General features: G+C 56.9%; 1 protein-coding gene across 1 annotated transcript; it reads left to right on the top strand.

The window, feature by feature from the left end:
- Positions 1-248: 248 nt before the first annotated feature.
- On the top strand, positions 249-13,156 carry EDA2R (ectodysplasin A2 receptor). The gene is made up of 9 exons (XM_051630208.1): positions 249-397; positions 7,201-7,311; positions 7,950-8,128; positions 8,886-8,971; positions 9,254-9,418; positions 9,899-10,036; positions 10,388-10,857; positions 11,443-11,491; positions 11,884-13,156. Exons 2-9 carry the CDS (start codon positions 7,225-7,227, stop codon positions 12,177-12,179), a joined length of 1,470 nt encoding a protein of 489 aa, XP_051486168.1. The 5' UTR covers positions 249-397; positions 7,201-7,224; the 3' UTR covers positions 12,180-13,156.
- The last annotated feature ends 2,215 nt before the right edge of the window (positions 13,157-15,371 follow it).

The following is a 15,371-nucleotide window of genomic DNA, read 5'->3' on the forward strand; positions in this document are numbered from 1 at the left end:
AGCCTGTGCCCGGCAACCCCGGACCTGCCCCCGCCAACCCCGGACCTGCCCCCGCCAATCCCGGACCTGTCCCTGCCAATCCCGCCCCCGGTCCCGCTCCCGCGCTCCCCTGCGTGGGCGGACATTTGCATATCCCCGCCCAGGAGGCGGTGTCCGCCAATGGGAGGCGGCGGGGCGGGGCCTGGCGGGGGCGCTGCCTGGGGCGCTCGGCGCTGCACGCGGGAGTTCGGGGAGTCCCGGGAGTCCCGCCGGGCTCTGTCCCGCTCCGCTCCGCACGGTCCCGCCGGGCTCTGCCCCGCTCCCGCTCCGCACCATCCTGCCGGTGTCTCTTCACTGTCCCGCCTGCGCTGCCTGTCCCGGTCCTTTACCGCACCGTCCTGCCGGCACCGGGACGCAGGTAAGCTGAGGGGTCCACGCACCTGCCCGCCCGCGGCGGCGGTCCCACCCTGCCCTGTACCGGTGCCACCGCCGGGCGAGGGAGCCAGGGGCCGGCGGGGGCCGCAGTGGGTCCGTACCCGGGACGCGCGTGGGCTGCGACCGGCTCCGGCGGGGACCCCCGAGAGCCGGGGGGGAACCGGGCCGGGGGCTGCGGGGGCCGGGTAGTTCGGGGGCCGGGGGTGCCGGGTGGGGGGTAACGCGGGGTGGTCCTGTCGCCGGGGGCCGGGACGTGCCCGGACACATCCCGGCGCGTTGCCCGCCATCCCGCGGGCGGGCGGCGGGGGGCGCCGGTGGCGCGAGCGGCTCCCGGGGGTCCCGGCCCCTCGCCACGCGTGGGGCGGCGGTGGCCGGGCCGGGGAGCGGCGGGCGAGCCGGGGGCGGGCGGCACCGCGGAGACCGCCCCCCCGCACAGCGTGGGCGGCCCGGACACGGCACCGCCCCCACCCACGCGTGGAACCCGCCCCGCATCCACAGCCGGGCCCCGCAGCCCCCGCCAGCCTGGCGTGCTGGCCTCGGTGGGCGATGGGCTGTCCCGCCCCCCCGGGGCCGCGGCTGCCGGTGCCCGGGTCGCCCCCCGCGGCGCGGTGGGAATCGCGGTGTCACCGAGCGGGATCGCTGCGGTCCCGGGACTGCAGGAAGGGTTTTCACCCGTCGAAAGGTGTCAAGCGTTTTAAGGGCACACTTAAGTGGTTCAGATTAAGTACTGGTGGCAAATTCTTTTATTCATAACAGTCATTTCTCAAATGACCTGCTGCTTTTCTCTTCTCAGTGTGGTATGTGTGAGTTTCTTTATGATGTGAAGAAGAAAACCAGGCACTCCACAGAGACTGAATTGCTATTGCAAGCAAGTCAGTGACCGTTACTAAGAAGTTGGTGTGGGGCAAAAACCAGGTAGAAATCCAAGGTTTTATGAAAGTTGATAGCAGTTTGGAAGTCTTGCTTACTAAGCAGGCAGTTTGGATGTGCAAGATGGGCAGGCAGAGCTTGACAGACATCAGTAGCTATGGATCCAACCTCTAATCATTTATCACACCTCTATGCAGTGACTGAGGGAACAGAGCCCTGTAGGCATAACCCTGGGGGCCCTAGGACTGAAGTCACCCACATCCCAGAGGTTCTCCAGGACCTCTCCCTTTCTCAAGCCTTGGTTGTCCACAGCAGTTTGCAGCACAGCTCCTGCTCCCTGCGGGCACTTGTCACAGCCTCTCCTTTGGGCAGGATGTACCTGTGTCTGGGGACTGCCTTGTGGGACTCTGCAAAGCTGAATGGGGATGGCAGCAAAACCAGGAGCCATGAGCTCTGGCCTATGTTGGGGGGGCTGGTGTTTCAGATGCCTCCCCATGCAGCTGGAGTGAGCAAGCAGGAGTAGGAGGTGAGTAGTGCAACCTGGGGGCTGTTGCAGGGCAGTGAAGGGGGTTGAGACCAACCTGGAGTGCTTCCCACCTGAGGTCAGGGTGCTTTCAACTACAGCAAACCAAAGTTCCCACTCCAAATGAAACAATCAGTGGACAGTCTTGTGAGCAGAACTTCCAGATATATTGGAAAACCTGCTGATTTCCAAGCCATGGTGAAAATACTCATTCAGCCTTTTTCCCCCTATTTTTGCTTCCCTGAGCTTCAGGGGAGGTGGTCACTCCCAGCATGGCTTCTAGTGTAGGGAGGCACAGAGAGATGCTGTCCAGACAAAACGAGGACAGACCAATGAGCAGGAGCAGAGGAATGACTGAGCAAGAGACTGGGATTAGACACAGCCATACACAAGGCATGCAGTAATATTTTCCAGATAACATTTCATTTTTTCCCCCCTCCTTTTCACTTGCAGATATTTAGGATTTCAGCTCTCTGGTATTATGTTCCAGTGTATACAAGTGTCTCATCTGGGTTGCAGTTACTGCCTGGAGGGAGTAGTCTGTGAAACCTCCTGTGATGTCCCACTGGCTTGTGTGGTGATGTGGAGAGACACAGCAGGTGTGTGGGTGTCAGAGACCCTGAGGGTCGGTCTCAGCATCCTCCTGTCCCAGGCAAGCAGAGACCTGTGGCTCAAGGGACCAGCCTGGCCATTCCCTGCCTGCCCCCAGTACCTCCTGGGCCATGGTCAGATGGGGAGAACCAGAAGCATTAACACTGTCACTGATGATTTTCTGGGTGCCCTTTCATTGACTGATTTCCTTGCCCTTTTTTTTTTTTTTTTTTTTTTTTCCCACCAGAATCCATGAGCTGGACATAACAGAAATTCAGAAATAGTTTATATTCCTAGATAATCTGCTTTTTTTTCAGTTACATTTTCAGAAGAAAAAGTGACTGGATTCCAGCACTGTCACAGAGGTGAACAAACTGCAGCTGCCACTGTAGCTTTGCTGAGATGCCTTTTGTCTCAAGCAGTGAAATTCATTCAGTAACTGATATTTTTGCATCTTGAGTAACAACACGGTGGGGAGCACATTCTGCTCGCCCTGCTTGGGCAAGTTGTCCCATTAAGACAGTAAAAAAGTCCTTTAACAAATTATGGTGGCTTTAAGTTAGAAGATTTCATGCATCTCCAAACAATGGCAGTACATTTTGATTCCCTCCAACTTGCATTTATACTCTGTCTTGTTTATATTCCTCTTAGGCAAATAAAATCTGTTGCTGTGGCAGACACCTTGAGCTCCTGTGTAGTTCCCATACCCAAGGGGGTGTTTTGTTATTTGTTTTTGTGGTTTTTTACTTTCAGCTAATTAGAACCAGTTGTTTCAGTGGCTCATTAGACTATCAGAAAGTGCTGCTTTACCAGGGCAGTGCTGTGTGGTTTGGACGTATGCTCCACTTACAAATTAAATGTCTCGGTTCTGGTGTTGTTAAAATAAGAAGTAAAAAAAAAAAATAAAAAAAATTATAAAATCCCACAACTTTGAATTTCATGCCAGATATTCAACAAAGAGTTTGTTCCATGTATCATTATGCTGTGGCTGGAGGAGCAGCAGGGGCCTGCTCTGCACCTCCTGGTGTTGCTGGCAGGGTTGCGGTGTTGCTGTCTCCCACCATCGTGCTGGCTGATGGCCCCAGCATGGAGCTGTGCTGGGGTGGGATTCCTTTTGCCCTGTAGTTTTCTCTGTTTGGGAAACTAGTTTAAGCTGTGGGGTTGGGTCGCTAGGGCAGTAAGGTGGATTGGGAATTGGCTGGAGGACAGAGCTCAAAGCGTTAAGCAGGGCAGAGTGTGGTTGGAGACCTGTGTCGAGTGGGGTCTCCCAAGGGTTGATACTGGAACCAGCCCTGTTCAATGTATTGATCAATGACCTGGGCAAAGGGATAGAGTGTGCCTTCAGCAAGTTTGCTGATGATACAAAACTGGGAGGAGTGGCTGACACACCAGAAGCCATTCAGCGAGACCTGGACAGGCTGGAGAGTTGGGCAGGGTGAAACTTAATGAAATTCAACAATGATCAGTGTAAAGTACTTCATCTGAGGAGGGATAACCCTATGGATCAGTACAGGTTGGGGACTTACCTGCTTGAGGTAAGGACCTCATGGTCCTGGTGGACAACAGGCTGACCATGAGCCAGCAATGTGCCCTTGTGGCCAAGAAGGCCAATGGCCTCCTGGGGTGTATTGAGAAGAGTGTGGCCAGTAGGTCAAAGGAGGTTCTCCTCCCCCCTCTATTCTGCCCTGCTGAGGCCACATCTGGAATACCATGTCCAATTCTGAGATCCCCCATTCATGAACAACAAGGAACTACTGGAGAGGGTCCGGCACAGGCCACAGAGGTGATGAGGGTCTGGAGCATCTGCCCTGAGGAAAGGCTGGGAGAGCTGGGGCTGCTTAGCTGGAGAGGAGGAGACTGAGGGGGGATCTCATCAGTGCTGGCCAACATCTGCAGGGGGTATCAGGAGGGTGGAACCAGACTCTTTTCCACAGTGTCCATTGACAGGACAAGGGGCAATGGGCACAAGATGGAGCACAGGAGGGTCAAGTTAAACATAAGGGAAAAATGTCTTTATTCTGAGAGTAAAAGAGCCTGGGACAGGCTGCCCAGAGAGGTTGTGGAGTCTCCTTCTCTGGAGACATTCCAAACCTGTCTGGATGTGTTCCTGTGGGATCTGCTGTAGGTGACACTGCTCTGTCAGGGGGATTGGACTAGATGATCTTCAGAGGTCCTTTCCAACCCTGACAACTCTATGAGGGATGTATCCCCAGCAACAGACCATTCTGAAGTGTAGAGAAGTTTGTTAATACGTGACAGAAAGTGGTTAAGTTGTGTTTGCAGGACAGTTTCACCAAAAGGCTGCTGGTTCAGGTTTTTTGCTTGTTCTGTTGTGGGGTTTTTTTTGTTTGGCGTTTTGTTTTGTTTTCTTTTTGTGTGTGTTTTTGTTGTTTGGTTTGTTTGGTTTTTTCCCCACCAGTACTTCTTTCTTGTGTTACAATGGCACTTTGACAACCCAATGAAAACTTATCTCTTTGTTCTCATGACTTGGGTGTCTTGGGTCCTTTTCTGTTGCCTGCAACTCTTTTTCATAGAATCACAGAATCTGCTGAGTTGGGAAGGACCCATCAGGATCACCAAGTCCAACTCCTGTCCCTGTGTAGGGCACCCCAAGAATCACACCATGGGCCTGAGAACATCATCCAGATGCTTCTGGAACTCAGGCAGGCTTGGTGCTGGGACCACTGCCCTGGGAGCTTGTTCCAGTGCTCAACCACCCTCTGGGTGAAAAGCCTTCTCCTGATATCCAACCTAAACCTGCCCTGATGCAGCTTCTGCCATTTCCCCCAGTCCTTTCACTGGTCACAGGGGTGAAGAGATCAGGACCTGCCCCATCTCTTCCCTCCTGAGGAACCACAGACTGCAATGAGGTCACTCCTCAGCCTCCTCTTCTCCAAGCTGCACAATTCAAGTGACCTTTGGACACCCTCCAATAGCTTCATGTCCTTTTTACATCTTTATACTCTTGTGATGAGTAAAAGCCTGAATCTGGAGTCCAGACTGGAGCACTGGCCGCGCTGGCCCCCCTGCGCTGGGCTGGCGGGGGTGAGGGGCTGCAGGCTTGGAGCTCGCCAAGAGGTCGGGTCTGGGCTATTACTGTGCCAGCCCTCAGGGTGGTTGTGTCACCCCTGCTGAGCCTGGCCCTCGACTTTTAATTTTTCCTACAGCGTTCAGCCCGTAGCTGAACCCTAGTCCTGAACCTGCACTTCTGGGGCATTGGCACCCAGCTGCCTCTCTGCCACCTTCTGAGATGGTGACAAATCTCCTTTATTTATTCGGTAGTGTCAGTAACCTTTATGTTATTTATAGTGTCTGAGCATTCCCCTCCCGAGATGTTTGCAAGATAAATTTATCTCCCTTAGCTTCCCAGGGCCAGTCCTCGTTGCTTTTCCTCGCGGCAGCCAACGAGCCCCGGCTGTGCGGGAGCTGCGGCGCGGGGTGACTCATGCTCTGTGCTCGTCCGGGACAGGCTTCATCTCCAATGAATCTCGGCCCTTCCGAGCCTGGGGAGCCCGTGCAAGCGTCTGCTTCCAGAAGGCATCCGGCGAGGGAGTGGTGGGGGATTAAGGAGAGGAGCACAGAAAAAGCCTGCGGAGGAATGCTGCTGGGGTGCCTGGGAACGGTGGGGCTGGGAGGGGAAAGGGGCTGTGGTAGGAGGGGCCGGGGTGTTCGAGGGGCCCTCCTCGCCCCCAGCCCCCTCTGCTGCCAGAGCCTGGCAGGGGACGGGTGTCCCAGCCAAGCCTTCCCTCCTCCCGAGGCTGTGGAGCAGGATGTCTCTGGTTGAAAGGCCAGGTTTTCCCGGGTGGTTCAGGCTGTTCAGGGTGGTGGTCTTCAAAAGAGCTTTTCCAGGTGCTCTCCGTTCCTGATGGGTGTTTAGACATTAAGGAGTTGTGCTCTCAAGGCTGGCCGAACACTGTTTTTCTCCTGACTTTCTGCACAAAGTAAAGATTGGTCTAGTGGGGGTGGATTTTATTTAATTTCTGTCATCAGAGTAAGAACCCACGTGAAATAAGCAGAAATGAACAGATGGTCCCAAATCTCCAAGGGAGTTGTTCAGTTTTGTAGTTTCAGCCCGAGCTGCTTGTTCTCAACAAGTCGGGGGTCCCAAGCTCCCCTCTGAGCTGCCCTCCTTGAGGGTGCAAACCATGGCTCATGGGGCTGGAGGTGTTCTGCCCTTAACTTCAACTGAGCTGCTCATTCCTCTTGGAAAGGCTCTGGATGGTGTTTTCCAGGGATGTGGGTGCTTGTCCCCCGAGATGCCTGCAAGTGAGCCTGCACCAAGCAGGAATGTGTGTGGAGCAGGAGCTGGAGCAGCCCGTGTGGCTCTGGGCCAGCCCAGCGGGACCACAGGAGTGTGTCTTCTGCCAGGGACACGGCTGGTCACTGGCATCTGGTTGTGTCAGCCCAACTCAGCCATGCTGGCTGGTGCTGGGACTTGGTTGGGACTGAGCTCTCTGCCCATAGTCTGGGGTGCCCAGACCCACAGCCAGGGCTGGCAGGGTCCTCTGGCCTCCTGCAAATCGTGACCTAAGCAATGAGTGTGTCAGCCTTAATACTGGAAATGAAATCTCATTTGCTCCACCATGAGGGCTGCAACAAGGCAGCAAAACCAGGCAGTTCCTTCCCAGCCTTGCTGGGAGGCCTGTGCTGCGCTGCTGGAGCAGCCTTTTCCTGCCACAGTGACATCTGACATCTGTGGTGCACAAGAAATGTAGAGCAGAAACTTCTGCCTAGAGCAGGGCACTCTGCTCATCTTGAGCATGTTGGGGCTGGCTGTGACCTCTCTGCCTTCTCCTCCTCAGGCTCCCGGCCCCTCTCCAGCTCCAATGGCCTGCCAAGAGAGTGAGTACCTGGATGAGCATGGGCAATGTACTCCCTGCATCAACTGCAAGCCTGGACTGGAGCTTTCCAAGGTAAATTGGCTGCTCTGGAAGGACCAGGAATCATCTGGCACTGAGGCTTTTACAGTGCCAGGGGAATCCTCTGCCAACCCTCCTTTGGAAGGATAATCTTGGGTCCTGGCATGCTGGGAAGAGCTCGGGCTCAGTGAGAAGGGGCAGTGAACAGTTTCCGTCACCCTGGACAGGAGGGGAGACGGTGGCAGTGACAGTAGGAAGGGCTTTCAAGTTTCTGCTTGGTGCCCGCTTCCCTTCTGGCTGATGGAAATCGGAGTCTCCCAGTCCATAGTGCAGTGAAGCTGTGCTGCCTGGCCAGGTGGGCGCTGGGTGGGCACCAGCAGGACGTGGCTGCAGAGGGTCTGGCCCAGTCTCAGCAGTGGGGCTGGCATGGGATCCCCCCGAGACATGCTCCCCAGGGCACATCACTGCCGGAGCTTTCCTGCTCCTTAACTACAGCTGGCGGCCCTGGCTGGGCAGCGCTCGGCATCCCTGTCTCTGCTCTCATGGCATCTGCCCTCAGCTGGGTCTTGAGGACCCTTTGTAGTCACCCCTCCACCCGTTGTCCCCAAGAAGGGGTGCCATTTTCCTGGGCGTTGCTTTGGGACCTGAAGTGGCTCCTTGCCACAGCCATGCACTGACCTCGTGTCTTGCAGGACTGCGGCGATGGCAGCGGGGGGGACGCGCAGTGTGTCCCCTGCCCTCCCAGGAAGTTCAAGGACAACTGGGGCCACCATGGCTGCAAGCCCTGCCTGTCCTGCACCCTCATCAACCGCGTCCAGAAGTCCAACTGCACAGCAACAACCAACGCCGTCTGTGGGGAGTGCCTGCCAGGGTGAGTGGGGCTGGACCCTGGCTCCTGCAGGACTGCCATGGGCACACCCGGGAGCCTGCAGGGAGGGCATGGGTGGGGGGATTTATCTGGGCTCACCCAGAACATGGAATTTGAGAGGAGGCCCAGTGACCCAGGGCCACCTCTTGAGAACACTGTAAGTGACATGCCAATCAGACCCATCTGATGGCCCCCTTGTAGCTCTAGAGAAGGGAACCTGAAGGCTCCCATGAATGAGCAGTGGAAGAAAACTCCTTCCAGGCCTGAGTTGTTCCTGTTGACACCCAGGTGGCTAAGCCCTGGAAGATGAATGACCAGTGCCACTAGTGATCCCCAAAGAAGGGGACAGACCATGCTTCGGCTGCTGTGAAGTGCCTGAGGGCTGCAGACCACATGCAGGCCAGCAGCGTGGCTCCTGAGAGAGGAGCCAGAATGGGCTCTGGTTTATGAACCTCTTCCCAGATGTGGTTCTAGGCTGGGATGTTTCTGTGGCTTTGTGGAGCTATTGATCACTAGCACCCACTTTAGCAGGTGTGGGGTGGGGGGGACAGTTCGAGTGATGTCTCCCCTTGGCCCCAGGGTGACAGACATGAAAAAGTAGCTGCGGGTCCAGCTTCAGCCAGCAATAGCGAGACCTGCCGCCTTGGGGGGTCCCAGCCCACCGGGCAGGAGGAGTTGGATGAACCCCATCTCCCCGTAGCTGGGCTGGTGGGGCTCACCATGGCCTGTGTGGTGAGGAGACCCTCTGCTCTCTTGGCAGGTTCTACCGGAAGGCGCGGATCAGCGGGCAGCTGGACTGGGAGTGCATCCCTTGCACCAAGCAGACCCCCACCTCTGAGCCTCAGTGTACGTGCTGTCCCTCACCCATGGGGACCAAGGTCCTCTGGGGTAGAGGGCTGGTGAGGACATGGCAAAGCATGGTGCATGCCAAGTCATTGTGACCACGTCAAAGGCGCTCAGACGTGCACCATCCTCTCACTGATCCTGCTTGCTGGCCACAGCACCAGCTGCTGTCCCACAGACCTGCTGGACAAAGGAGGCATGGTCATCACACATGAAGAGGAATGGGCAGGGGGTTGCCCAAGCCTGGGGTTAGGCTCCAATGTTTTGTGGGTGGTGTGTTTGCAGGTCGATCCAGAGTAAACCTGGTGAAGGTAGCCATCCCCACTGTACCACCGCAGGGCACAGCCCTTCTTGCCCTGACCAGCAGTGCCCTGGTCATCATCGTACTGGTGCTTCTGGCCCTCTCCATCATCTACTGCAAGCGGTTTTGGAAGAGCCAGTGCCAGCGAGGTGAGTTGACGCCTGCAGAGGTTCTCTCCCTTTCCTGGTCACACATACCTGTGGCCTCTCCTCACCATGTAGAGTGTTGCCCCTGCTGCTGCCACTCTTGCAGCATGCAGTGACCCAAACATTCCTCTGCTCCTGCAGAAGAAACACATTTCTACATCTGCAGGACCTTTCTTGTGCTTTGCCTGCTCCAAGTCCCAGCAGAGCCTCCTTCCTCCTTGGTACCATAGTCAGGAGGAGAAGAAGGCTGTTCCACAGGCAGAGCTGGCTGTCCTCTCTCCTGGGGTTTCCTGGGGGCAGATTAAGTTTCAGCAGCTCCTTGCAGAGCAAGGCTGCGGGACTAGTTAGGGAAGAGGGCAGTGGGTCTGGTGGCTGGGGTTGGGACAGGCTGGCATCCAGCCGGTAGACATACCTCACAGCTGAGGACACACCAGGGAAGCAAGCCAAGCCTTTGCTCAGACTGCTTCTCCTCTATCCTCCAAGTCTTCCTGAGGACTCAGAACTTCTCAGGCCAGCGAGCGACGTTCCCAACCACGGCAGTGCCTGGCAGATTCCTGTGTGAGGAGCAGATGTCTAGTCCCTGCTGCCTGGGTACGAAGAACTGCTACAGGCAGGCAGAAGGTACCTGCTCCTGCAGCCTCTCGGGTAGGGAGGGAGGGTGGTGCTGGTCTCCAGAAGGCATAGTGAGATGCCCTTAGGCAGGAAGGACAGTGTCCAAGTCCCACCAATGTGAAATTCAGGACCACCCTTAGAAACACTTGCAGACCCTGAACCAGGAATCCTCGCATGCAGCCCCTCCAGCTCCTGCTCCCCCCCAGCCTGCTCCTGCTCTCCTTGAAACTGGAGGGAGAGATCAGCCACTCGCAAGACTTTGCAGAAAGGCACCAAAGTGGCTTTGCTCCGTGGTGCAGGGGTCTGGCCTCTGCCTGGTGGCTCCGGGTTGTGCTGAGTCCCACCTGTTTCTGGTTTCAGGCCCCATGGAAGCAGCGCAGTACATTTCGGAGGGTGAAGGCGTGGGTCTCCAGCTTCCCTCCCTCCAGCTGGAGATGGACTTACCCCCAGCTGTGGCAGTTGGCACTGCCTCCAAAGCCCAGCTGGGCAGGAGCCTCCTGGAAAGCCAGCCCCTCATCCGCGCCTCGGGCTGCAGCGACTGCCTGGCTGGGGTCCTGCCACCTGCAGCCCCCTGGCAGGGCCAGCCAGAGGCCCTTGCCCCCCTCTCCTCCTGCGCCTCTGAGATGCAGCACAAGTGGCCTCATGCCCCAGTGGAGTGCACTGAGCTGGACCTCCAGAAGTTCTCCACCCAGGCAGACTTTGTGGGCAGCGAGCGGCCGGAGGAGGCAGCACCGAGGGTCCCGGCGGAGAGCAGGGGCAGCGGGCGGGAAGTGGCCCCGCACCCACCCCCCACCTTCCCCAGCCCCACCACTGAAAGTGGGGAGCAGACGGTGAGTTCTCCAGCCTCTTTGCTCCTCTGACCTGCTGCTGGACACACAGGGCTCAGGCATAGGGTGCTGGGCTCGCCAGTGGTTTAGGGATGTAAGCAAAGGTTCATTAATATCTGGGACTAGCCGCTAATTACTGAGAAAGATTCGCCAGGTGTTTGGTGATACGTCACTCAACAGGCCACCGGCCATGGAGATGTGACCTGCTGGAGTAGTTTCAAACATCCAAAAGACTATAGTCAACTTATCAAATATATGATCATATCTTTAACTGATGTGCTCTCAAGTGGCTTGTCCTCCTGTTCTCCAGAAAGCTGACCTGGCAGTTTGGGGAGCTAGTTGCTCCTCCCTCTCTGCTGAGCTCTCAGTGAATCCAGTAACTAACATCTCGTTTGGCAGAGAGATGCATCAAACAGCTTCACTCCAGGTCACAGTTCATGAAAGCAGTTTGCTGGGAGGCCCTGGAGCATCCCAGGGAAGTCACTGGCTCTGTGGGGTGGTTGTGCTGGAAGGAGAAGTGTTGTTCCTCCAGCAGGCCTTGCTGTTCTCACCAGACTGCCACCAACCTTGAGGTCTTTGTCTTGCCAGGTGGATGATGCCCAGAGCCTTGTGACTCAGATCAGCAGCACTGCCAAGGGTATGTGTCTTTCCAGCCTTGTCTTTTTTCTCCAAGTACTGGGGTAGCAGAGAGAGGCAGATCTGAGAAGGGAGCTCCTCCAGAAGTCCACCATGGCTATGTGGAGGTGACTTTTGTGGCCTTTGGTGTTAGTTCACAAGGTGGATTTTCTCTGATATACCTTGAATATGCAGGTGATTGGTGGGTGGATTCCCAGATGTCACTAATTACCTGCCTCTCCAGGACTGAGCCAGCTCTATGCTGCTGAGCTCTGAAGGTGATGCTGGAGGAGATACCTGCCCTGGCAGGATGGTGTTTCACCTGCTTTGCAGGAACAGGGGTGGCGTCTGTTTTTCATGTCCTGGGCAGATAGGCTGGTTTCTAACCCCATTTTGCTGTGCTGCTGCCCCCAGGTCTCCCAGTAGCAGAACTGCCCCATTCCTTGGTGCAGTCACTTGCCTTCTTGTTGGACCCTTCCATGAATGGTGTGAAGAACTTCAGCCACGTGGCACTGGAGCTGGGGGTCACGCCCCAGCTGCTGGGACGGATATCTGGATTTGAGCAGCTCGTTGCTCACTTCACCTACTCGGGAGCCACGGTCACCATCCCCCTCCTGGCCCAGGCTCTGCAGCGGCTCCAGCGCTTCGATGCTCTGCTCCTGCTCTGTGACCACCTGGTGCTCAGCCAGGCCCAGGGCCACCAGCGCTAGGGAGAGCCGGGAAGGACACGGGAAGCTCCAGGCACTGGGTGATACAGGAGAGCCCTAATGTCACATCATCTCTCTGGTGTGTACGTGGGGAGTACGTGGAGATGGTCTTTTTGCATCACGGACCAGGAGGACACGGCGGGGAGCACCCATCCCTCCTGTGGGGAGCATCTCTCCCTCCAGGTCAATGCCAGGAGGACACAGCCATGCCTCCTCCCAGCCTCCGTGCAGGAGGTTCACTCAGGCCCCTCTGGAGGCCATTTTTCCCCCACTGTGGTGACCCCCTTGTCTGGGAGCAGGGTGCCATGGGTGGCTGTGCCGCCTGTGCTCTCGCTCTGCAGTGTCTCCAAGCTGCCCTCACTCTTGGTGTGGGTTCCCTCAGCCATGGGGCTCAGTCTCTGTGGGCAGCCACCCTCTGATGGACCCAGCCATCACCTCCCTCCCATTCCAGCTTTCCTATCCTTTGTGTCTGACCTGTGCCCTTCTTTCCCAGGTGCCACTGTTCCAGTTTACTTTTCTGGCTTCCATCCCTCTCTGTCAGAGATGGTCCTTGGCAGAGGACCTGGCTGTGGCTGCTGTGCCAGGCTCCAGCCTTTGGCCTCCCTGTGCCACCCTGGCGCCTTCCCCTTCGTGTCCCTTTTGAGAAGCCATGCAGGACTCTGAGACTGATCCTGGGGGCGGGTTGGTGTGTCCTTGTCCCAGTGCAGTGCTGTGGCTGCCACCCTGGGCAGGGTGCTGGCTCACCCCCCAGCCCCGCAGGCATCTGCTGGTGGGGCTTTGCAAGCTGTCCTGCTGGGACTTGGGTGGCAGAGGCAGGGCTGCTCTGCTGCTGTCCCCAGGGAGCAGCGGTGACACGGGTGGCAGAGGCAGGGCTGCTCAGCTGGTGCCATGCCAGCTCCAGGCAGCAGCTGGAGGCTGAAGCTGTGACCGTGGCTCAGAGGTGACATCCCTATGCCAGTCACAGCAGAGCTGGCTTCTTTAAAGTTAATCTCCTTCTTTTTTTTTTTTTTTTTTTTCCCCTGCCCAAAAATGGCATAATTTTCTCATTTCTGGGAGTACCCGTGAGGGAGGGGAGCACCCTTCTGCTTTTAATTTCTTCCTGGAGGATCTGTCAAGAGTTTGCAGCAGCCCCGCCTGGCCGGGCTCGCTGGTTTCGGGTGTTGTGCCCTGGGGCTGGTGGCTGCAGTAGGGCCGGGCTGTTCTGCGGACCCTGCTCCGGTCCCGGGGGGTGTTCTGCCGGCAGCCGGACAGCCCGGGCTCGGGAGCCGGTGCCGGAGCCGAGCCCCGCTCCTGCTGCGGCCCCGGGGCGTGCGGGGGCTGCCCCGGCCGGGAGCGGGGCCAGGGAGGGAGGGATAGATGGGTGCATGGACGGACGGATGGGCGGATAGATGGGTGGATGGATGGATGGACGAATGGATGGATGGACGGATGGATGGATGGACGGATGGATGGATGGACGGATGGATGGATGGACGGATGCCAGCTGCGAATGCCGTTCCTACTGAGGTCATGGGCAGAGCAGCCGGCGAGCGCAGCTTCCCCGCCACGCGTGGCTCAACACGTGGTGCCGTTGGAGGCATCCGGTGTCACCCCGGCTTGTCCCGCCGCCCCGAGCCGGTGGCACTTGCTCAGGTTCTTTGTCCCTTGAGGCTGAGGCAGGGTCTGGCAAGCCCTTTGTGCTGTGTCCCGTGTCGCCAGCCCTGGCCGTGCCGCTGGCCAGCAAGTGGCACTGTTACCCTGCGCCCGCCCCAGCGTCCCCGGCTGAGCGCGCGGGATTCGCTTTATCTAACCGCAATACTTGGAAAAAGCGGGCGACCTTCTGGGAAGGCAGGAGGCTCCTCAGACCTGCCCCAGCACGGGTATTAATAGCTGCTGCTGCTGCTTTCTTTTCCCCATCAAACGCTGTTAAGACTTGAGCACACTCAGGATGTGGTTAGATAACGGGAGGCACTGGCAGTTTCAGCTCGATGTGACACTTTCTCTCCCCCACTGTTTGTTTCGTCCAAAGTCAAGGTTGTTTTATTGCTCTTTACTCTGCAAGACCCACAAGTATTAGACCTTGTGCCCATTTTAGGCTGGGGTTAGTCAGGCTGTTGTTACATTCTTGGTCTCTTACGGAGCAGTCAGGAGAAGTACTGCTAAAGCAAGCACAGCCTGGGGCCAGAGCTTTTTTGTTTGAGGTTTATCTGTGGCAGGGAGAGTGTTTGGATTAATCACCTAATGAAATCGGATAAATATTTAATCCCTCTGTGGGACACACTTAGTCACTTCCAGCAGGAATTAAGATAAATTCACCTACAGCCTCTGAGTAAGAGCATTTGTGCTGCTTGACTCACCAGCTCTGGCTCTGGCACTGGAACTGGTCTGGGTGGCTTGTCCCTGTGTACACGTGCCATCAGTGCCACCATGGTCCCCAGAGCAGCAGGATGGTGGCCAGGCAGGACAGCAGAGCCAGCCTCCTCCTGTCCCACAGCAGCATCAGGAGCCAGGGATGGGCAGGAAGGGCTGGGCAATTAAACACAGTGAATATCAAGGACATAATCACATGTGCTGCATTTGTCCCATCAAGGCATGCTGAGCAGTTCTGGTGGGCCAGTGAGTGGGCTCTGGGGACACTGGATTGATTATTTTGAATTTTTTTCCTCTCTTTAAAGAAATCAATCCCATCCCCTTAACAGTTTACCTTAAAAACTGAATGGTCAGCATTTTGATGTCTGAGCTGTATTCTTCATGGTCAAACCTTGACCTCTGCCTTGGGGCTGAGGGGGTGGCACATAGGGTAGGTTGTGCTGTGCCACAGCCCCTGCCCAGCCCCACCTGGGTGGGCAGGAGCTGGCAGTGCCAGGCTGGAGTGGTTTTAGTGTGCTTTACCTGCTCTCAGCCCCCCCAGAGCCTCATGCATGTCATTCATATGTGTCCTTGCTGCCAGTGTCCATGTTTGGTGCTGCAGGGAGGCTGGACCCACACGAGCACTGCAGGATGGGGCTTTTCATCCCCCCTCAGCCTCCCCCCAGGGCTGTTCCCCACCCCACTGGTGTCCATGGTGGGCATCCTCCTTCCAGCTATGGTGACAGTCAACTGTGGTGACACAGGCCAAAACCTGTACAGGTGGCCTTTAACTCCCTCTCAGGACCCCTTTGGCCACAAACCCAGCTGAAACCCTCAGGAGTCTGAGAGCCACCAGAGCCTGGAAAA

Source organism: Apus apus, chromosome 12, assembly GCF_020740795.1.
Source record: "Apus apus isolate bApuApu2 chromosome 12, bApuApu2.pri.cur, whole genome shotgun sequence".
Taxonomy (NCBI): domain Eukaryota; kingdom Metazoa; phylum Chordata; class Aves; order Apodiformes; family Apodidae; genus Apus; species Apus apus.